This window comes from Larus michahellis, chromosome 3 (assembly GCF_964199755.1).
Source record: "Larus michahellis chromosome 3, bLarMic1.1, whole genome shotgun sequence".
Lineage (NCBI taxonomy): Eukaryota > Metazoa > Chordata > Aves > Charadriiformes > Laridae > Larus > Larus michahellis.
In genome coordinates this window covers 74914301-74937663 of record NC_133898.1, presented here as the reverse complement: position 1 = coordinate 74937663, position 23363 = coordinate 74914301, and the positions used below count along the sequence as shown (strand labels likewise).

Genomic DNA, 23363 nt, shown 5'->3' with positions numbered 1-23363 from the left:
TGCAAGTTTGGATAATGACTTCAAGAAAGCCGAGGCACAGATCATCACTGGGAGCTTTTCAGACTTACATGTCTTTCTTATACTTGCATTAAAAATGATTTAATGAATAATTTTGTTCCATGACTGCATTCATCCATTTTTAATAAAATGAGCATTTATTCCAAACTTAGCATTCTTCAGCATTCTGTATTAATTCTGTGCTGAAATTTTGGAATGTTTAATGTCCTAACTCATCGTTTGACTAAGCTTACTGAAACTATTGGCTCAGTTATGAATTATTTCCTACATATCTCTGATACGCAAATTTTTATAGCAGTGAAATATGTCTGACTGCTTTGCTCCCAGTTAATGCAGTATTAATATAACAATGAACCTCATTACATTTCCAGATACCTTTTTACTTACACTAAATTAATGTTTGAACTTGCCTGATGGAGTGCTGCAGTTGCCTAAGTTTAGGGTTATTTTTTTTTTTCTAAAGTAATACAGATAATAAGATATTTTGTGTTGGCATAATGCTGGGTGAAACTTTTGTGCATCATCCGTTTGTGAGATGCTGACTTTTTTAAATCATAGGTTAATTATTTCAACCTAGAATTTTACCTCTGGAAGACTGTCTGTTCCAACAGTAAAAATGGCATGGAAAGACCTCCTGTAGAGAGAAGAGGAAAGCCCATCAAAATACTGTCCCCACGATGCTAATGCCCTGCTCACACCCAACCCTTCATACTGTACATCTGAAGTGTTTTAAATGCCAGAGATCAAAAAACAGAGTTTGTGCAGCCAAAAAAAAAAAGGAGATTTTACCTGAGACCTTATACCAGTCTCCAAATAAAGAAATAAATTATTCTGTCAGTCTACAGTAGATAAGATAAAAAACAATGGCCTAAATTGCAGCAAGTGATAGATAGGCCAGACATTGGGAAAAATGTACCACATGGATACTGAAGCTCTGGGACAGACTGTCTAGAGAAGCCGTGGAGTATCTGCTGCTGGAGGTTTTTAAATACCACTCACACAAACATCCATCAGGACGGGGGCTAGATAAACTAGGCAATCTCTTAAAATCCCTTCCAGTTTTATTTTTTTATGATTCTGTGAGTAGGCTTGTCATACTGAAATATTTCTCTGATTAGGGTCTGATGCTATCCCTTGTCTACTGTAGGGCTATTTATCCTTATGTTGTTAGAGACCTGTGATGATGAATAAAAGACAGATGACTAGTTTGCTCTTGGAAGCCGATTTTTCAGCTAGTCAGCATCTGAAATTGCAGATGGATTTCCAACAGAGCTCAGTTCTAGAAGTTCCCTTGTTTCAAGTATAAGGAGACTTTCTAGGTGAAGCACCCTGACATTTTCTACGAAGATGCCATCTTTGTAAAGATCACCATCATGCTCACACACGACTGCATTCCCGTAACTCAACCAGTTACAGAATGACATCTGAGGAGCATCCTCAACCTCATGTGGCTGCCACTCAGGTTTAAGCTGTGAAGTTTTACCAGCTACTTGCAGTGAGAGAAGACCATGCCATGACATCAGCTGACAAGTCTCAGCTGTCACATGGGGAACGTGTGAAGTCACAGCACTGTGGTCAACGAATGACTTCAAAGATTAACTCATGCTGAAGACAACACTTCAGGAGTTTAGGAGCCTAACACTAACTGATACTTCCACGCTAAGCCACTCTGTGGGCACACTATGAACCTACAAAGATGCTTGTTCTGACCACCTACAGTTGTTCTTATGCCCTTAAAATGTTTGAATGAAGTTTCTAAATTGATTCTGATGGGATCTAGATGGGTCCTAGACTTCGAATTTAGCTGCTTTTGATTTAGGTCTCGTTTAGGTGCTTTTGACAAAGTTATATTTAGCCCTTTTCAGAATCTTCAAGGACACGCTTAACTAAAAGCACCCACATAAACACTGCTGAAGAGGAATGGGTGCAAGCATATATTCCTGGTTAAATGTACTTTCAGACATATTTCTCATCTCTTTAGCTATATTACAGATAAATAATACAAAGTCTCTCGGAAATTTGATCCTATATGCACAGCTGTCCTGAAGGAATACCCAGAGGATGCTGAGGACAAGTAACTCTAAGCCAAAGACAGCAGCAAAAGCTGCCTAGTTTTAAACCACTCCAAAGAAAGTGAGGTATCAACATTAGTCTTAATACAGTTATTTCCTTATCCACCATCTAGTATTTAATTTGCTTAATTTTGTTCCTGTATTCCATTTTTGTTCCTGACTGCCCTGTTCTATTGCTATTTTTAAACAATTTCATTCTGAATGTGAATTAGCGTCTCCGATATCAAACACCTACACAAACACCTTTGTGTCTTATTTGTGTTTTATTTTTATTTCAAATCAGATGCCCAATTGTAGTGCTCATAGGATTGCAGGGCGCTTGCATTTTAATTGTATGAAGTTCAGGCAAAAGAGACTATAAAAGCATCAAAGAAAAATAATAGTTTGTAAGTGCAAGTGAAAGGATGCTGGGATTCACACAATGGATTTAGTCAGACACCCCTACTGTTTTATAGAGGGAAAAGTGCGTGTGCACAATAAATAACTTACACTGTGCCATCGGTATGTTGCAGCTAACTGCATTAGTGGCTCCATTTTTCCCCTCGTGACTTAGGTAGGATGACATATTGGAAAACACATATTTCTTCATTATACTATTTAAATGGTTTGATAAATCTGCTTAGAGATGACAGAAACATTTTTTATTGCTCCTACCAAGTTATTTATATTTAAAACAAATCTTTCACGTGTTTACATGCAAGATCTCAAAATACCGAAAAAAGGTTATATATAATAAGGCCCATCTGGGGCTCGGGTAGAACATGACCAAAATCTTGTTCTTTGACCTACTCTACCTTCAGGCTGCCTGGCTGCATGTGGTTTTGTAGCCACCAACCTTCTAAATCCGCTCCGTTCAGGAAAGAGCCGTGTAAAGTGTTTCCTTCATGATGAGGACATTTTGATCTACGTTTCAATAATTCCCTGCAAAATGACTTCCTTGAAATACTGTTAATATTTGGTGAATTTCATTTTGATGTGGCAAAGTATTGGTTAGAAATTGTTTAATTATTAAATCCATTTTTATGGAGACTGAACCTTGCTTTGAAAGGGAAGCATATAGAAATTGGACTGCTTTTGATGAGATGAATTAATATATTTGCCTTCCGCATTTTTTTTTATCCTCTTCCTCCACATTTTTCCCTGTGTTTTCCTTTTCTTTTTTATTTTAAAACGGGTAAGAAGAGGAATGGCTCAAATATGTTCAAAAATGGGGACAACAAAAAAAATGGAACAATACTGAAAGTTTTCAGATAAAATTCCATGTATTTTTTTTTTTATTAAGAATATTTAGAATTTCTGCAGTTTCAAAATTATGAATATTTTAATTTCGGCCAGCTCACATCTTTTCTCTGTTCAGTGCATCTATGCACTGGAACACATGAGAAAATCTAATAGACGTGAATGTTTCCATTTGCAAAGGAAAACTAAAGCAAATTAAGGTATGTGTTACTGGAGGTCATGGACAGGATATATTACGGATTTGATTTTGCAAGACACTGAATGCCTGCAGCTCGCCTCACACCGAGTGACTTCAAGGCGCTTGTCACATGACCTACTCTTTTATTAGCTTAGTTGCAGTGGAAAAGGTAGAGCAATAGCATCAGAAATGGAAAACGATGGCAGGAAAAGTTTGGTCCTTGGTTCCTTAGGGGTGATGGAAACAGCTATTCTCAAAGGATCTCTGCCGAGGGATATACAAGTAATACTGAGGAAGATAGCAAGAGCAAAGGAAAATGAAGATTTAAGAATAACAGAAAACAGGAAAAAAAAAAAAGCACAAACAATTTCTGGAGCAATTGCTGCTCTAAGGAAGAGTTATCAACCCTGATGAATCACAGCTACGTAAGGGGGCTAATTTAAAGGCCTTTTATCAGACAAAGAGAAATAAGCATTTCTAGAGAGAAGTTCAGTCCTTAGGTAGACTGTGTATCTTTCTCTCGCCTGAGGCATCTCAAAGCACATCGTGAAATTCAGATGGGATAAAGCAGGGCCACGATGACTGGGCACTATCAGACTGGTCCTTCCAACAGTTTCCGCCTTAAGCGAGGCCACGGGCAGTCTGGTACCCAGTGCAGTAAGGAGCTTCTGGTGCTTCTGTCTGCCCTTCCAGCCATCCATCCCGCAGATATTTTGAGATCAGGCAGCTATGAAGAAAGCGGTAAAACTTGATCCCTATTTGGCACAAAGAAGGGATCTGGCGAAGAACTGCAAAAACTTAAAAGGCCTATAAAAACAAAACCTCCCTGTAGTCCCCGGAAGAATGATGATTTTGCCACCAAACTACTGCTCGCTGCGCAGAACATGCTCATTGCTGAGGGCTCCCCCCTGCTGTGGAGGTCACCTCTTTCATCTGATGATGGCCTGCAGAAAACGCAGGGTATCATTTAAATGTTTTTATGAGTACCTTTATTTGCTTCCCGCTGGTGTATTCCCCATATATACTCTCTGTACGGATCAGTGATCTCAGTGCCTTTTCAAAAATTCAGCCTGTGTGCTCTGGCTATGTCATCTTGGGAAAGGAGCCCAATGCAGCATCCAAGAGCTGCGTTTCCTATGGGAAGCAGGAGGAGGTACATGTTACAGGCTTTCCCCTGTTTGCCGTTATCTTTCGCATAAGCTTGATTTTCAGGCGTATTTGCATTGGAAAGGTCCGGTCCCTCAGACAAAGGTCAAATGTTCTTCAGTGGGAACTTTTCCGGGAAGCCGACTGCAGCATCAAACTTTCCTGCATGCAAAAAGGCATCATCTTTCCTCACTGAAATATTCAAGACACAGAAGCAAGATATTTTTGCCCCTTGTAATAAAATGCAACTTAGGACAACGCTGCCCCCAACGTGAGGCCAAAAAAGAGGGCTGCTTCATTTCACCCCCAGGTTTTGAAGCTCACAACGTTTCACGTTGAGAAATTCAGCCAAAAGAGCGGGTTGTGAGCAAAGCCATCGCCCGAGGAACAACGTCTCCCCACCGGCAGGACCCCGAGATTTACGCGGGGGCCCTCGGTCCGACTCCCGCGGGATGCTCCGCGGGGTCCCGCAGACCGACGGCCCCGGTAGCCCCTCGGCCACCGCCCGCCTTCCCCCCCCCCCCACCTCCGCAGGGCAACCACCATCTTGTTCCGCGCAGCCCCGGCCGCGGCGCGGCTCTGCTCAACGCGCCCCCCCCCGCCCCAGCCGAAAAGCCGCGGAGACCCGCGGTGGGGCCGCAGCGCCCCGCGTCGCCGTCCCCTCCCCACCGCCTCCCCCCGCGGAGGCGGCTCCCCCCGGGCGCTGTCGGCGGCGGGTCCTCCGCGGCGGAGGGCAGGTGCGGCTGCCGGGTGCGCGCCTGGGCGGGTGCCCGCGCCCCCGTGCGCGTGCCCGCGCCTGGGCGGGTGCCCGTGTGTGCAAGGCGGGGCCGCGGCGCCGGCAGCCCCGCGCCGGCTGGTGCCATCTGGGAGCCGGGGCGTGGAGCGGAGGAGGGCGCGGGAGGGGGACGAGCATCCTCAAGGCCGAGGCTCCCGTTTGTCTTTCCGGGCTCCGGTACCGGCGAAGTACCTGCGGATCGGCTTCCCTCCTCCTGGCTGCTGGTGTTTTGGGTTTTTTTTGTGGTGTTTCCTGTTTTTTTTTTTTTTTTTCCCCTCTCTTTTTTAACCCTCCCTCAAATCCAGGGAGACGCTTCTGAAGCGGGGCGAGCCCTGATCTTACGTAAATGGTGCTGCTCGGGGGAGGGCAGCCCCCCTGCCAGACCCGGGTCGGGGGAGCGCCCCCGGCAGCCGCTCGTCCTGCCTAGCGCCCGGGCCCCCCTCGCTGCCGCTGCAGCCCGGCCTGAGATCCGCACCGGCACCGGCACCAGCACCGGCAGCGGCGGGGGCGGGCGGCAGCCGGCAGCCCCGTCCCCGGCGGGTTTGGGCGCCTCGGCGGAGCGGGCTGCGGGGATGATGCGGCGCGTCGGACCCCGCGGCGGGGCGGGCGCTATGTCAGAGAGATAACGCGCCTCCGCCAGCAGCCCGCGGCCAGTCTCGGTGGCAGCCTTCCCGCCACCCCCTCCCCGTCCCCCCCGTCCCCTCCCCGGGACCTGGCTGCCTGGGAGCCGCTCGACTTCTCGGCGGCCGGACTGGCAGCGGCGGCGGGGCCGGGGAGCGGCGGGGCGAGGCCCGGCGGGGCGGGGGAGCGGCGGCCGGCGGTGCGGGGGCACCCCGCCTCCGGGGGGCAAGCGGCCGGGAGGCTGAGGAGAGCAGGCAGCAGAGGAGGGGAGGAGGAGGAGGAGGAGGGCAGCGCCATGACTCATTTGCAGGCAGGTCTCTCCCCGGAGACTCTGGAGAAAGCCCGGCTGGAGCTGAACGAGAACCCCGACACCTTGCACCAGGACATCCAGGAGGTGCGGGACATGGTCATCACCCGGCCGGACATCGGCTTCCTGCGCACCGACGATGCCTTCATCCTGCGGTTCCTGCGGGCCAGGAAGTTTCAGCACTTCGAGGCGTTTCGCCTCCTGGCCCAGTACTTTGAATATCGCCAGCAGAACCTGGACATGTTCAAGAGCTTCAAGGCCACGGACCCGGGCATCAAGCAGGCGCTGAAGGATGGCTTCCCTGGCGGGCTGGCCAACCTGGACCACTACGGCAGGAAGATCCTCGTCCTTTTTGCTGCCAACTGGGACCAGAGCAGGTAAATGCAGAGCCACCCGCCTGCCTTAACCCCTTCTTTCCCTGGGCAACACGTGGGAAAAGCTGTGCCAGAGCAGAGGATGGGTGGGCAGTGGGGACACACCCGGCTCGGCCCACAGGGGGCTGGGCAGCAGCCTGGAAGGCAGAGGGGGAAGAGAAAGAAGAAATGTATTTTGTGGCTTAGGGCCTTTTCAGCCTTCTCATCCTTTAGACTCTGAATTTTGGGAAGGAAGCGGGAACCGCTTGGGTGCTCTTCTCAACTGGCTGATATGAGGTTTACGCTCTTCTGCTTCCCCTTAGCCGAGGTGAGCTGGAATGGTAGATGATGTGCTTATCCCCCTGACAAAGGCTAGTTGTGAACCCTGTGCTGGTCTTCCTGCTTCAGCCCACACAGAGCTGCTCAGGTGCCATAGGAGAAAGTGGGAGATGCTGTGTGTAGAACAGGAGTATCCATCATGGCTTTTGAACTGGAAAGTTTGCCTGAGCAGGAAACTGAGGCTCTGAATCCTTTCCCACAGTGACAGAAGGCTCTTCCAGAGCCACCTCGAAATGCCAGAATGGAACTTAGAGTGACCACTTCTTTTTCCCTACTCGTGCTGCTCCAAGTGTGAATTCCCTGCATAATAAGATCCAAGCACACAAAGCTTTGGCAGCAAATTGAAGGAGGCCAGTGCAGTCCCCAGGACAATTTCTGATCCTTTTTGGGACTACTGTAGCCTGAAGATGACTTAGCAGGCTGACCCAAGAGCTGTCTCCCACCAAGGCCCTTTCTTTTATCAATCGGCTTGATACTATGTGACAGTATCTGGTTATTCTAAATACCTCGTTGGGTGTCATGCCCAGTTTCTCCTGCAGTCTAAAATTGCATCCACAAAAATTGCTTGATTTTCAGCACTTGTAAATGAAGGAATCCATTAAGAGTGAACTCTAAAGCCTACTGCTGTGAGCACTGTGTGGCTTCCCTGGGCTCCCAGCCCGAGAGCAGGTTTAGGACCTGAAGCATTTCTTAGTGAGAAAACTTAAAATCTTGCTAGTTGCCTTCACATGAACCCAAACCGTCTTCTGTGCTGTCAGCACAGGCTGGGCACAGGCAGCACTGAGGGCTCAGCCCAGATATGCCAAGCTCAGCTATTTTGAAACATGGGGAGTGTTTCAATAGCTGCAGTGTGGATAGAAAGGACAAAATTCGGGGGACTGGCGTGCTTAAGCTCGCCCTTTAAGTGTTTGCGTGTCTGTCCTCTTGCCCGCTGTGTCGATAGCCATTGCAGGGAGCGATGCCACAGCTCCTTGCAGCAGTCGGTGTTACAGCTCGGGATGATTCTCTGCCCAGAGGGCCTCTGGCCCATCATGGCTTTCCTCATCTCCAGACAGGGTGGCCACATCCACACTGCCTACGGGGAGTGTTTCCTGGCCCATGAATCATGGCCAGGGACTGGGAGAAAGCTGTCTGGCACGAATCAAAACTGCCCACGACCATGCTAACAACTAGAAAGTGTGGATGAACATACACAGAGCTGGGGCCAGCGTCCTTTCCCTGCTTCGGCTTTCTGGCAGATGGAGCCAAAGAAGCTGAGTGAGGAAGCAGCAGTGGTGAGGCTAAGGACTCTCTGAGTGTTCTTCATTTCCCACATAAAGACCAGGTCAACTTTTTATTTTAAGAACAGCTCCACAAACTCATAAAAATCCCCAAATGAAGAATTAGCAAAGAAATGGATGTTTAGACCTTTTATTAAGTCGCATGTCTACCATGAAGAAATTCCCTTGTTAAAGATAGTGTGGCCTACTCTATACTATTATTTCTCATTAATGAACAAAAGCCCAAAGCTTTATGTGACATTTCTCAGATTGTTAGTTCTTAGTCAAAAGAACACTAAGAATTCGAATTCAGAGACAAAGTAGCATTTAAAAAAATAATTGCTGTGTGAAAATAATAGGTATATTTTCTTCTTAATTTTGGATGTGCTGATATTTAAACCGCGTGAGATCAGCTGACACACCATTAAATTTATTGTGGTCATTTTAATGAAGTCCTATTGGTACAATTCTTATTATTTATGTTACGATAGCTAAGTGACTGGGGTACACCAGAGTAGCTAATGGCTGTGTTTGCAGTTGGGCACCTATTGCGCTTCAGCACTGCCCGCCCACAGTTCGCCTCCCCTCCTGAGCCAGGGATTTGTTTTCAGATAGACCACTCAGACAAAGGGGAGAGACCTGAAGCCCGGCTGTGGGGAGTGGCTTGCTCCAAGGCACATGACAAGTCAGTGACAGATCTGGGAATGGAGCTACGTCGCTTTCTTTTCTAATTAATTTAGGGTCTTGCGTTATCCGGTGTTCAGCAACTGAACCGGGGGAACACTGCCTGTGGAACTTACACTGGAGCCGCTGCGCAACATGTCTCAAGCTTTACTGGCTTGAGATCTTACAGTACATAAACTAGTGCTCCTCTGGCAGCAGCACTGTGAGGATTACTTCTTGAAGTCTGTCTTGTTAGGGCCTCTTCATATGCTTCATAAACTACGTTAACAGAGCATAGCAAGCCTCCAAATTTATCATGTGTGTACGACTTATTATGGCCAGCATGCAACAATTAGAAATAAAAAGTTCCAATTTGTTATTTAAATGAATAGCAGACATACTATAGATGATTTATATAGCACCGGCAGCCTATGATTTACATCGTTCCAATTAGAAAGAAAAGTGTGGGAGGCAAAAAATTCCTATGGTAAAACAAGCCTGTGTACTAGATGTTAAATCATTAAATTAAAGCAGGGCCTGAAAACTGTACCAGATGTCCTACCATCTGAACAACTAAATCAGACATGTATTTAAAACAAACAAACAAACAAAAAAAGGGAAAGGTGAAGGATAATGCATTGAATAGCCCAGCAGCTTTTCAATGGGACCCTGCTCAATTCCCCCCCCTGTCTCTACTATGGAGAAAGTGAAGAGGGTGTCATTCCTGACAGGAGGCTGGAGAGCACTTGGGAAGGGATCAGCCTTCCCTGTTAGCTTCCAGATTGTTGGTTCGTAACTACATTCGGCTTGTAGGTGTGTACGTGCATTTGAAGACTCCGTCTTTCTGAATGTGTCCAGCTGGTGAAGTGTTTTTTCAGCTAATGGTACGATTAACTTCAACACGGCGGCAAGGGATCTGTTGTCACGCATGTTCTGTGTGCTTCGTGCCACCTGTACACAGATTCCCTCGGAAAATCAGTCCATTTTGAGGCTATTTATTTGAAATCTTTCCCTGTATTAATTACCTCAGAACTCTTCCTAGAAAGTACAATAGAAAAGTGCAGTAGAAAAGTGCAGTGATACCTAGTGCCTGTCTGTGTCACAGTGACCCAGTCAGCTCGCACCATCCTTGGTGAATACGGAAATCACTGCACTCCGTTCCAATAGCTCTGCTCTTGCATCAGATGGGTGACAGCAAGGCAAAGACAGAGTCCCCTGATTTGCTTTTGAAACTATGCTTTCGTGTGCAGAAGTGCTAGAAGCTTTTCTTTTCCTCCCGTTAAATGAAAATTTAAATTCGGTAGCTATTAGGAGGCTGGTCTGCACCTTAAATCACTATTAACCACAGGCGAGCTAGCAGGGTGTTTTTCAAGCTCTGATGGAGGCAGTGTGACAAAATAAATAGCAATGCTAACAATAATAACAGATTAACAATAACAAAATACCTGGCTAATAGAGTCAATTTTTGTTTGGAAGTAATATCTTTCAAATAATAATTATTAAATAGTGCAAACACTGTCATTTTTTTTCTACAGTTTCTCCTGCTGATGGATGCTGTCTTATTGTTTCCTAGCTTTCCCCCAGGTATCTATATCTGCCTATTATCACTTGTATTTAGATTGTGAGAGTTGTGGTGAGGGATCTTTTTGATCAATGCTAATGTAAGATTTAGATCAGCTGAATCTTCATCTGTGGCTGTGACTGTTAGACACTGGGCTAACATAAAGGAGTAATGAATAGTATTAAATCTGAATCTAAAAGCTAATCTGGTAAAATACTTGAAGCAGTTTCTATTTTTCTATGCATTTTTGTAACACTAGTGGTGCTTTTTGTCTTTAGAATAAAGGTCCCTAGTGGCATGCTGCCACTATTTAAGCAGAATAGCTATAAGAGAAGTTTCGATCCCCCACCTTTTCAGCATTCAAATCTGTACCCAGACTGCCAAACCAAGGAGATCTGAGGCATCGTTTCTAGGTACTCCTTTGTGTATCTTGAGGGCTCATGTTTCACTGAAATTCTAAAAACATTGAGCCAGAGAGCAGTAGGTTAGAAATGGGATGATGGCTCAGAGACTTGACCAGCTTTCTCTTTTAAACCACAGTGGCACAAGGGCTCATTTGACAGAAACCTTTACTTGTCCAAATGGTGATGAGCTTAAAATACAGATTGTGTGTTCCTTACATGTTTGGGACCTTCAGGAGACATGTGGCTTAAATTCAAGCAGAGACGACTTGCCATTTCTCTCTTCTAGCTACCAGTTTGCATCCTGAGAGGCAGAGTTATGCCACTCAGTTTTAATTCTCAAAATAACTTGAAATTTCTTGATATCGAGGTGGGGGGCAGATGACAAACAGCAATAGAGATAGTAGGGCAACTCTGCCAAATCAGCTTACCTGTTATTCAGTGCAAATGTGAATTGACTGGAATCGGAATCTGGTTGAACAGATGATACGGTGGATGCCACCCATCATCAAGACCATAAAATACTGAAAAGAGCTGACACAGCTGGTTTTGACATGAGACGTCTGTACCCTGCATTCTCCCTGTCTCTTCTCTTTCTGTTGGCCTGGTGGAAATTACAGTGGCCCCTGGGAGTGAAGAGAACGCATAGACTACACAACCAAGCGATGAAGGTGAAAGATCATAGTGAAGTACTACCAAGAGTTGATAGCAGCGTCTGCCAGACTGTTTTTCCCAGAAATCCTTGCAAATACTTTGAATCTATTCATGTCCCATAGAAAATCTCAAAGAACTTTTATTTTTTTTGTAAAGGGGAAATTGCTGCCACTGTTGAATTACACGAGAGCGGGCTGCTCGGTTCATTGTTTGAGCTGTTCTGCTCTTGACAAACCAAGACCTCAGTGAGGCATTACCCTAGAAAGCTCCGTCTCTGTCATGGTAGAAATGGTAGCCATCCCGAAGCATTTGAAAGAATTGCCGTCAGTGTGGCTATTAACTTGTCAAGCCTTCCCAGGCTCATTGCTTTAAAGTCAACCTGAATGAAAAATTTCAAGAGGTAGCAGAGTGTGTCTGCACACCGGTTCCCACCTCATTTGAACTCAAGCTGCAACTCACATAGAAAAAGGAACATTAAGAGCACATTATATATGTGATAGCATATTTCCAGCATTTGTTATTCACATTGACAACTGGGCTAAAAAAGTTATCTAAGCTCTCCGTTGAATTAAGCATGGTTCTATAAATAGCGGGCGTTAAATACATTTAAATTAACTGTGAGTTCTCGATTATCCTAGCAATTAGTAATACCTTGCTAGCTACACTATGTCCCATAAGAGTCTGTTTAAACAAGTGAATGCAACTGAATTTAGCCATAAATAAATAAGGATTTATTTCTGCACAGACTAACTCCAGGCTACTACGGAGCTCCTGCAGCAAACAAGGCCCAGCACACCCCGCCTACCTGACGGCGCTGGAGCAGTCATTGTGAAACTGGGGCCAGGGCAAAACGAGCGGCTTGCTGTGCCCTAAATGCACACTGTTACTTAACACAGATTGGTGAGAATAAAGCAATACCATCTTCCCCTCAGACTGAACACCATGGTCTCTTAAAATTAAAGGCTAATATGTTGATTTTTTTCTTTTTTTTTTTTTTTAAAGTTGAAAGGCAGTCAAAGCCATCTTGGACCAAGTTTATTTCACACTCACTAGCTTATCACATTTTTTTCACGTTTGATTGGTTATATCTCTGTGTCTATATGGAAACTAATTTCAGTGTGGAATAAACGTTTCAGCAGCACAATCCAGAGTAAATTTTCCCACCTTCTTTTAATGTAGGATTTTAATTTCGCTAAAGTCCAGCCAAGGATGGAGCGTATTTAATGGCAGAGCCTGTGCATCCTGGTGCTGACATGCAGAGTAGTAGCAGTGAGGTGAAATGTTGGGCAACATGGGGCTGGAGTGGATTAAAGATGAGTCTTTATGCAAATAACTCTGTGCTGTGTGAAGGCTTCAGTATAGTTTCTTTAATCATTTTTCATTTGCTTGGGCTGTTCAGCTGGTACTTTCAACAGTTAGTTTGCCATTTGCGCCACCTAAGATCTCATCTATCACATCGGGTTTGCATTTCTGGCTTGCCTCAGCATGTGTCCAGAGTAAAAGCTGCGTTAAATACCCACTAATGGATTTGCCTTTCTTGTCTGGTTTTCTGTACTGTACTTAAGTAAGGTATCAAAACCAAGAGAAGAGGTTCATTACAGAATGAAGGACAGCTTCTATCTTCAGCTAATTGCCCTGAAGGGTATTTGAGGTGGGAAGCTTAGTGGTTAGTGACATGTCCCTGTATACTCCTCATGTGGCTTTTCAGACTTAAAGAGTACATCAGATACCTTCCTCTGGCAGAAAGTGTTCTTGCTTGCTTTTAGCTAGGCCTGTGTTCTTCAGGACTTGTTTTCACTGAGAGGACAACCTTTTGTCTTTTTCAGTGAGTAAACATACAATATCGCCTTTGTTGTTGTGGACTGTATTTCTTACACTAAGCAAACCTGCAATAGGAGTTACGGTGATGGTGAATATGCCATAGATTTGTGGAAGCCCAGCACTGCAACCATTGGTTACTCTCCGTGGTGGATGAAGTCCTGGTCTTGTTGACACCTGACAGTTTTCCCATTGACTTGAACGAGTTTCAGACATAATTAGGTGTATTTGTGTTTATATGTATACATCTATATATTTATCACTTAGGTATATATAAAAGCATTTTATGGCCAGTCCTTGAGATATGATTTGCTTCATAAACAAAGAATCTTTATGTCTAATGCACCAGATTTCTAGCAGCCTTGTGCCAGTAGGGAGCCATTAATCCAAGGCATGTGATGTCTTCTTGAGGTCCCTAGGGAGGACATTAGAGATCTACATTAGGATCTTTGGACCCATCTTTTCGGACTGCATGTAGGGTGCTTGCAGCAGCCTTCTGTTTTGTGAAGCTCTTCTCCTGGACAATGAGATCCTCTGAATGGGGCGGCATAAACATCAAGTGAAGTTGAGGCTAATTTTAGGATTTGAGTATTTCTAATGTCTATTTTTTGTATGGGCTCTGATAGATGATTTTCCTCAGAGTGAAGCATTAGCTGCTCTCCCAATGTCTCACCTGATGTAATTTCCTTCCCAATGCAATATTTCCCCTAGGAAGGCCTCTTACAGGGTGTATTTCCACCTAATTTAATGAAGTCATTAAAAAAATAGTGTTTCTGAGACCTCCACCACCTTGTGGAGGTAACCAGGGGTTTGAAGGCAGTTGGCCATGCTCTGAGCCCAGCCCTGACCCTGAGCATGACTCTGTAAGCCTCCTTCCCTCAGGCTAAGCATATGTTTTAATCCCGATGCTCGCAGTTGTACAAAATGCATGTTGTACAGGGAATTTTTAGTTCCCATGTAAATTAGGTGCCCTCCACTGTCCATGTGGCAGTGTTGTACTGGGTAGGCAGACTGGTCTGCAGAGATGCTAGGCAAACTAAGACCTTTCTAGTGCCAGTAAAACCGTCTATAGTCTTTATGCTGCCAAACACTCCCTACACGTCCCATTATACATGCACAAACTCATTTGGGAAAGAGCTGATGAATGATTATTTTCATTTTTCCTCAGCTCGCTCCTCGCACTGCGGCGCTGGGGGTGCGCGTTTGTTTGCTTATTCAGAGGCCTCAGCAGCGACGGTGGCGTTTTCCCCACGCATCCGTCAGTGGGGCTTGGGGGAGCTGCTGCCGTGCCTGGGGAGAGGGGGGAGCATCAGCCGCGCCGTGCCCAAGGCGTTGGCTCTGCCACCCCAACCCCTCTGCCCCCGGGCAGGTTGGCTCCAGGCCCGGGTTTGCTTCACCGTGCCTACTGCAAAGACAGGGCTTAACAGTTCTTTGATGATCAAATTGCAGCTAACAATTTTAAGGATCCAGGTTTTGAACGTTTTCCTTCAAAAAAGGTTTTAAGGCGTGTCCTTTTTTTTCCCCCTGGACAAGATTCCATTTACAGAAATGTTCTTTTGTTTTGTTTTGTTTTGTTTTTTTTTTTTTTTCTGACAAAAAGAAATAAGAGAATTTTAGCGTTTTGAAGATTTCCATAGGGAAATTGCAGAGAAGAATTTTTCTTGTGCTGTTTCCTCCCCCAGCTGAAAAAACCTGAACAAAAAAGAGGTAGCATGCCAAACTTCCTGTAAAACTTAGATCTCTGAAAAGTAAAGCCTCAGAAATAAGTTAAATCTCAGAAAAGTGAAAAGGAGTGAATATGAAAACTTTCATCCCAATGAACCGAACCAAATTCAAAACAAAGTAAGGGTCTCCAAAACAAAGAGAGGAATCATGTAAAAAAATGCTTTTGTTTTCTGGGGAAAACGCACTTTGTGTTGTTCACTCGTGTTAGGCTGACATTAAGACAGTGTTTTTCTAGTCCCTTTCCTAGGAAGGCATAGTTGGGAAGTTCACTGAATTTTAGTTGGTTAAAAGAAAAAGATGGAAAGATGCAAGGAGTCAGCTAGAGCAGATTAATTTCATTTGTGTTATTTCCTTTTGCAGATACTTTCAAAATACAGTTACGTACACAATGGAACAGTGTACTCATATTAAAGCAAGCAGAAGTCAGTATAATTTAATGTAATTTCTAAATAGGCACACAGGCTCTTTGCTACATATGCAGTGTGGTGAAGATTGCTCTGGGGACTCAGAATTTTGAGAACTTCTGTGTTTGAGGCCATCATGGGAGACTTTTAAAGGGCCTTATTTAAAAATATCTGCACTGTCCTGGAATATTTGCTTATCTGTTTTTCTGGTTTAGCTGTCTAATGCTGCATCTGATACTGTGGTGCGGACTGGCAAATTTACATCTGTTTCAGTAACTATTTATCTTACTTTTAAAGAAGATTTTTAAATATAAAACATAGCTAAGCCTGGAAAAAAAATCAAAGCTTAAACTACTACTTTCGTATCTCTTAAAATAGCCCAGATAATTCAGTTGTTTCACCTTTTTTAAAAAAACTCAATAAGCTAAACTGCAAGTTGATTAATAACTCTATTATATGGCAGTCTAAAGATGACATTGCTGTATATATTTAAACTATTGAGCTGCTGTATTAGGTGCTTTAGCTTCAAAAAAGAAAGATAATACTCAACAGAGCTTGGCAATATGGAATTATGTCGTCTTTTACAAGATCATCAATCTAAGAAAAGATTACGTGCATATATGTAAACCATATAATTACATATTGTAGGTGGCATCTTTGTAACCCCAAATTTAACACAGAAAATTCTAGGATTGACAAATACTGCATTCCAGACTTACTCCTGAAATGACATAACTTGGATATACAAAGTACTCAGAGGGCGGTTAAGTAACCCTTAAATGGTTGCTGTTGCTCTTAACCAGAAACACCTCGAAGCCTTAATGTGAGTGTTACTTTCTGCTTTCAAGATCCTTGAGTAATCAGCCTTCCGTAACACCCTTTGTAGATTTAAGAGAAAACATCACCCAGAGAGAGGAGCAAGAGGAGCATGTGGAAATCCCTTTTTTAGCTGATAATTTTGTAGAAGCTTTTATTTCAATCCCTTGCAAAAACATAGGAGGAAACTTTGGGTCTAGGCGTCTGGTGTTAAACTCTGGTTTTGGTATCGTTATGATTTTAGAAAAATACAACTTGCATAGGTATATTTGTACAGACATTTAATAAAATGCATAGATAATAAAGCAGCTTAGGAGACTACAGAAAAGTTCAAATTTGCTTTTGGTGTGTTATATTCTTGTAGGTTGTTCTGGCTGACTGATGGTCTAGATGTACAGAATTCTGCTCCAGATGAGTTCAACCAATTGAGCTTTTGAGACTTTCCCAGCTTTACATACCCAAGACTTCTGAGGATACATTGGCACTCCTTTGATTTAACCTATTAATAAGCAGCACACAGGAGGAATGCTCAGAACTTCTCCACGTCTGTGGTCGTTGCTCCTTTCCTAACCAGATCTCCCCTTAACGTTCACAGGTACACACTGGTGGATATTTTGCGCGCCATACTTCTTTCGTTAGAAGCCATGATAGAAGACCCCGAGCTTCAAGTGAATGGATTTGTTTTGATTATAGACTGGAGCAACTTCACCTTCAAGCAGGCCTCCAAGCTCACACCAAGCATGCTTAGATTAGCCATAGAGGGCCTTCAGGTAACATTCATCTTTTCTTTCTTTTGCTAATTCTTCGTTTATCACTTCCTTACAAATCTAGGTGGCTCAAAAAAAAAACCCAAAGGAAACAAAAATCCAAGAACTTCTGAATAGCAAGGCTTCTTAAGGTATGGGTGAAGAGGCAAGCTACAGTGGCACAGGCTAACGTGTGAGCTCGGTCGGCTAACTGCAGTAACTCCTGCTGTGTAGGCTCCTTTTTTGCCATAAATAAGAGGTAACTTTTCTGTCTTTATTGCGAAGTTGGCTGGCTTCCTGTAAATTCAGACCGTAGCTTCTGCGGCAGCAAGTTAGAAGTAATCAGTTTATCTTGTCATTTTGCACAGGGCTGATGAAATACGGGTTGCTGCTGCCACGCTGGTTGTTTTTTTTTTGTTGATTCCATTGGAGACAGGCTCTACATCATTTGTCCTGAAAAGTGTCGGGCACTGTGATTAGACGGTTAGCTGGGACTATTTACGTACTCAAAGTTCAGCATGTGCTTGGCTCTTTTGCTGGGTCAGGATTAAATTGAGCAGCAGCTTCTGGGACTGAGTGTACAGTGATTTACATTTCTTTCTGCTCATTGTAAATGCTCTTTACACAGCACAGGCACATTGGTGGAAAGGATACTACATAACTCTTGTCTGTCTCCTATGATCTTTACTGCTTATTAAAATGAAAAACTAGAATTTGTAAAATAGTTGTTTTCTGTGCAAGCTTGAGTTGCTGTGTTAAAAATACCAGTAATTCATTCCTGTGGCAGTGTGCCTTGGTTTTACAAGGGTATATATTAATTTTCCGTGATGGTTTTATCATTTATGTGTTTTTATTACTCATAAAACAAAATAACAGCCTTGTCTTTGAACTTTCTTCACTTTGATATTGCTATTTTTGAAGAAACTTGTTTAGTAGTAGTATGGAGTTTTGATCTAAATCTTGAAATGGCTTAACCGGTATTCAGCCTGCTGTTGTGCCCAGAAGGGTAGTGACAGTCATGAGACAAAGATCTGTTTTCATTTTGTTGTGTTTCCTTATGCAACAGTGTGGTTCCATGGTCTTGAGAACTACATTAGAAGTCAGCAGTGAGATCTGTGCTCTAATACTGCTGCATTTTCTTTTAGTCCTTCCAAAGTTGTTTTCTTTTTTTGTGCTTTTTTTCAGTTAGCCATTGTTTTCTTGTTTAGAACATGAATAAATACTTTAGTAGTCATCATTTTTAAATGGTGGTGTTTCTTCTTGGACATTAATGAGAGATGGTTATTTTGAGGAGAGCTGCACTGGATAATTGCATCTGAAAATATGATGGATAACCTACCAAACTTCAGGTGGGCTCTGAGACTCTGTGTTCTCCTGCCACCGATTGGTTCATAACCAAGTTGAGGTGAAGTCCATTGGCTTATTTTAACCATGCCCCCAGCTTTTTATGTTCGAATATCCTGACTCTTACGGTGGTCAGCACCCAGGGCATCATTTTTTGCCCACAGTCTTCAGTCCTGTTGACTCTAGAGATGTAAAACTGGGCACGAAATGCTCCAGAAGAGGGAATGAGAAGGCGCTGAAATGGCAAATGTGAGATAAAACTCTCCTAATGCTCAAGGAATCTGTCCTAATCTGTGACAGGTATTGTTATCTGTAAGCAGCAACTTTTATTAGGCCTTTTATCACAAGTCTTTTGAAGAAATCACTTAGTTGGGCTCTCATAATACAGCGTTTAATTTTCTTTGGAGAAACACTGAGGGAACGAGGACTAACGTTCTTATACTAGCAAAACTGACTGACTCTCTAGTGGTATTTTCTCAGTAGTTATACTACTTGGGGGCTTAATTATATTTAATTTCAATTTTTTTTTCTTTTTCTTTTACTTAGACATTTTTCTATGTAAAGACATATTAGAATCAATGGAAAGGACTAAAGACAACTGTACTGAGCATCTTGAAGGGAGAACCTCACTTCAAAACCAGTTGCTATCAGGAAGGAAATAAGAGGAAAGCATGGTGAAAAGGTGGTACAGAGAGAACTTGGGCTTGCATCTTCTCGCCAGATTTCATGCCTGAAATGTTACGTTCCCCTACCCTCAACAGGGACTGCCTTTTCTTTTATTTTGGACAAAAATGCATAGTGGAAACATCATTCTGAATGATGTCGAAGTAAAAAGTGCTTAGTCAGGTTGTATGAAAAAGAACAACTCACACACTGTTTATTTTTGATCTTTGTAAATACTCTCTGTTTAATCAGAGAAATGGAATTTACTTTGGCTTATAAGATTTAACAGGGCTCAAGATGCTGAACTTTACCATTTGGGGAATTTAAATATTTGTGTTACTTGGGTGGAAAGGGACCAGGGAAAGTGGGATTAGTGACCACTGAATTTGATGTTAACCAAATCCCTTTGCCTCCTGAATGAAATCTACTAAATTTGCATTGTATTTGCTTAGATTCCATGAGCAGAATATTCAATATGGTACATACCAAAGAGAGTTGATTACAAGCTATGGCATTTCTGGGCCCTTTGCAACTGGTTGTTTTTTAGGAAATTGCTTTTGAAAGCAAGATAAGTAAATATATACAGTTTCCTACTGACGACAAATTCTGCTATATACTTTGTCTGCATACCTATTTAAATGGGAGTATGAAAGGAACTGTACCCCTAACTAACTCGTATACATTAGAAAAACCTCCTAGGTAGTAGTTTTCAGGAGAAGAGCCTTTTGGTGGTGGAATTTTTAACGTTAAAGGACAGTGATTACCTGTAAACTAATGTGAATTTCTAGCATATCCATCCGAACAGTGCTGTACCAACCAATTGGTGCAGTGTAAGTCAGTGCTAATTTTTAGATCAAATGGCTTTGATAGCCAAGAAGCAAAAACCTCCTGTGGAGGTTGGGACACTTGGCTGGGACTCTTGATAGTCTAGTCCTAGCTCATACACTGGCCTTGTGCTTCTGGAAAAAAGGAGCAACACTCGTCCCTGCGGATGCTGGTGGCTACAGCATTTATGTTGCTCCTCGTCAGTGAGAAGGAGGATTTGCGTTTAGAGCCCCTACACCTTCTGTAGTGAAGAATAAGAACATAAGCAAATGTAAGATGTAATATTCTTCTTTTTATGAGAAATGGTCTGTCTGCATTAGGTGCCTAGAAGTACCTAAGAGCACCTAAGAGCTCAGAGCTGTGAAACCCGAGCAGAAGGAAAACATTCTTTGAGAGGTGAGACTGAAACCCATGAGCTGACTTTAGCACCTTGTTTTGGTTTTCCGCCGTATATTCAATGCATGGATGTCTGTGAATCCTAGTGTTTAGGTGCCCACTTCTCTCCATTCATTGGTTTCTGTAGCCAAGCACTGATTTTGGGCTTGTGAAGGAGCTCACATTACTCAGCAGCTGGGTTCCTGAAAGCAGGGAGTGTTACAGCATTGTGTGCTGCAACGCTCAAGTGCCTTGAATAAATCCCTTTCAAAAACTTTGAAAAACTTTGCAAAATTTTGCCTCTTTCACCAGCAAGGGGTTACAATCTGTGTGCTTCAGAAACTTCTCCCATATTAAAGAGGACTCTTGAGAGCTCAGAAGAAAACCAGGCCTAACTTTCCACAGACAGTGATGAACTCCAAGCTCTTACCGCACAAGAATGACACCTTGGTGTTATGGTCTGATAAATAGCTCTATGAAATATCATCTCAACCATAATGGTGGTTGAAAAAGCAGATCAAATGTTAGAAACTGTAAGGAAAGGAATGGAGAGCAGGGAACATGGTGAAGCCACTGCAAAAATCTGTGCCATCACTTCCATCTTGAATGTTGTGGATGTTTTTGATATTCTGTCTCAGAAAGACTACTGTAGGGCTGGAGAAGGGCAAAAAACCCTGAAAGGTATGGGCTGGTTTCTGTATAAGGAACAACTAAGTTGGCTGTGATTCTTCTGGATGGAAGAAGAAAGGCTGTGGAGGGAAACTCCAGGTATCTATAAAACCATAGGATCACAGGATAAATCAGGTTGGAAGAGACCTTATGAGGTTAGTTGCGTTCAGGGAAGATGGGTATCTTTGTGGAAGAGAAATTAACTCATGATTTCTAAATATGTAAAAACCACATCAATGTTCAGAATTCCTCAGGCTGAACATAGTTGGAGGTGAGGTGAATGCTGAGTGGAAATATCACACGTGCTGCCTGCATTTTGTCTGCTCTAGGGTCTCATTTTTTCACCTTTGTTAAGGACAGGATATGGGGTTAGATGGACTTTTGGTGGGACGTAATTAAGTCAAGTGTATATTCCACACCCCCTTCCCTCTTTTTCACTGCTCCTGACACTCCCGTGACCCCTTCTGCCCGGACACAGAGCTGGGAACACGAGAGCAGAAGGAGGGAGGAGGTTCTGGGAATGATTCTTTTCTTTGTGATAGCTCTTTTATAGTTACATATATGGGCTTTTTATTAAGTATCAAGAGAGCATTGTTCTCACAAAGCAGGTAAAAACAGTGTCAAAGATCGAAAATTCAATTTGAAAATGATATTGAAAATTGGGGTTTATTATTACCTCCAACAGACAGCTTTGGGGGTAGTTATAAGTGAGCCTTGCAAAATGGAAAGTTGTGGGTATGCATAAGACACTTTAAGTGATTAACTGATGTTTAGGATTCTAAAACCTGGAACACTAAATCCTTCTTAAATACTTGATTTCTATTTAGCTCATAATAGTAGTTGCACACATGACAGATTTGTTTTGCGTGTTGTCACTCAGGCAGGCTGTACCTCCAAATGCTTTGTAAAACTGCATAGATATTGGTGGGCTGAATATTAATGTGTTTTCCTCCAGGTAAAAAGCTGGGGAAAAAGAGATGATGCACATTTAAACTGGGTGCTGAGCATATGCGGACAGTCAGCATTGTTGCAGAAGACAGAAGGCTCTTGCTTTCGGGTTGAGGATGTTTACAGGAAGAGAGAGTGATAGTGTTGTGGGGGACAAGGCAGGTCTTTCAACTGATTGTTACTTTTCTTCGTAACAAAGGAAAGCTTCATGAGCTAAAACAAACTCGTTACTGTGAACATGAAAGCGAACCAGAAAGAACATGAAGACAGCATGCTTGCAGCTACTATTGCTGTCCAAAGCATCTTTCAAACAGCTGTTCTTGTGAATCGTAAGGACAATATCTCCAATTAGATTTGCTGCAGCAGTGTAAGGTGGAAGTAACAGAGACCAGAGCATGTACAGTCTAGTGATGAAAGGGACAGGACTTCCTCCTACCATTTTCTTTAAGCATGAACTTCATCAGTATCTTACAGGGAATCTTATCTGGACATCACAGTTGGTTCACCTTTCTATTTAGATAGCCACAATCAGTGCTCAAATTTTGCCACCTAGTTCTGGACTACATCTATACAAGCAGCAGGTTCCAGTGTCAAGAATTTGTAAGTCAGGAACTTCCAGAACTAAGGATGCCTCTGAAAACAGTATTTTGACTTCATATAATTACACGATCATTATGCTCCATGCAGTGCATAAGATTGTTAATAAAGAGCTTAAGGAACAGTTACTCAGTACTAGCATGTATCAATGAGCAGCAACTCACAAAAAAAAAAAAAAAAGAAAAGAGCTTTAAATGTCTTTGCATCCAAACTTAAAACCATAAAACCCACTCATTCGGTGCTTGAGTTTTCCATTGGTTTTTGAGAATAGGGTCCTGACACGTCACATAGTGTTTCGGAGGATATTAAAAAGTAGCAGGCTCAAGCTTTTAATGGGAATATCATCTGCTTTCAGGGGGGCTAGTAAATCATGTAGCTGCTTTCATTCAGTTTTTTATCAAAGAATTAAGCTGTTTGTAAATGCTAGATTCCCCTGAGCCCAGGACCAGCCCAGAGAGTGGAGGAATGTGCTTGTAAACAGCACAATTTCTTATCAATTCAACTCATGTTCTGTAGCAGCAGCAGCACGGGATATTTTTCCTAAGAGCTTGTTATTTTACAAGGGTGGGCATATATTTGATCTTCTCTACTTCCAAAAAGGCCATCAAAAAGGCTTGCCAGGAACTTACTATGGAAATAGGGTGGACTGGAAGTGATTGTTAGTGCTAGCTTCTTACCAGCTGTCTGGATGGGTTTAACCTGCCAGGTGAGAAGGTACTTGATGGCCGGAGCTCAAGTTCAGTTGCTTACTGGCATGCCTGTATAGACATCGCCGTTACCCAGTGTCATCCCAGCTGTTAACCTGTTATCTGAAGACAGAATAATTAATTTCTTTGCTAGATTCTTT

General features: G+C 43.2%; 1 protein-coding gene across 1 annotated transcript in view; it reads left to right on the top strand.

The window, feature by feature from the left end:
• Positions 1-5487: 5487 nt before the first annotated feature.
• Positions 5488-23363, top strand: part of CLVS2 (clavesin 2) — a 54203-nt gene continuing 36327 nt past the window's right edge. The window contains exons 1-2 of the mRNA XM_074580842.1: positions 5488-6733; positions 16945-17119. Of these exons, the coding sequence (XP_074436943.1) occupies positions 6345-6733; positions 16945-17119 (564 nt within the window). The 5' untranslated portion in view covers positions 5488-6344. The remainder of the gene's footprint in view (positions 6734-16944; positions 17120-23363) is intronic.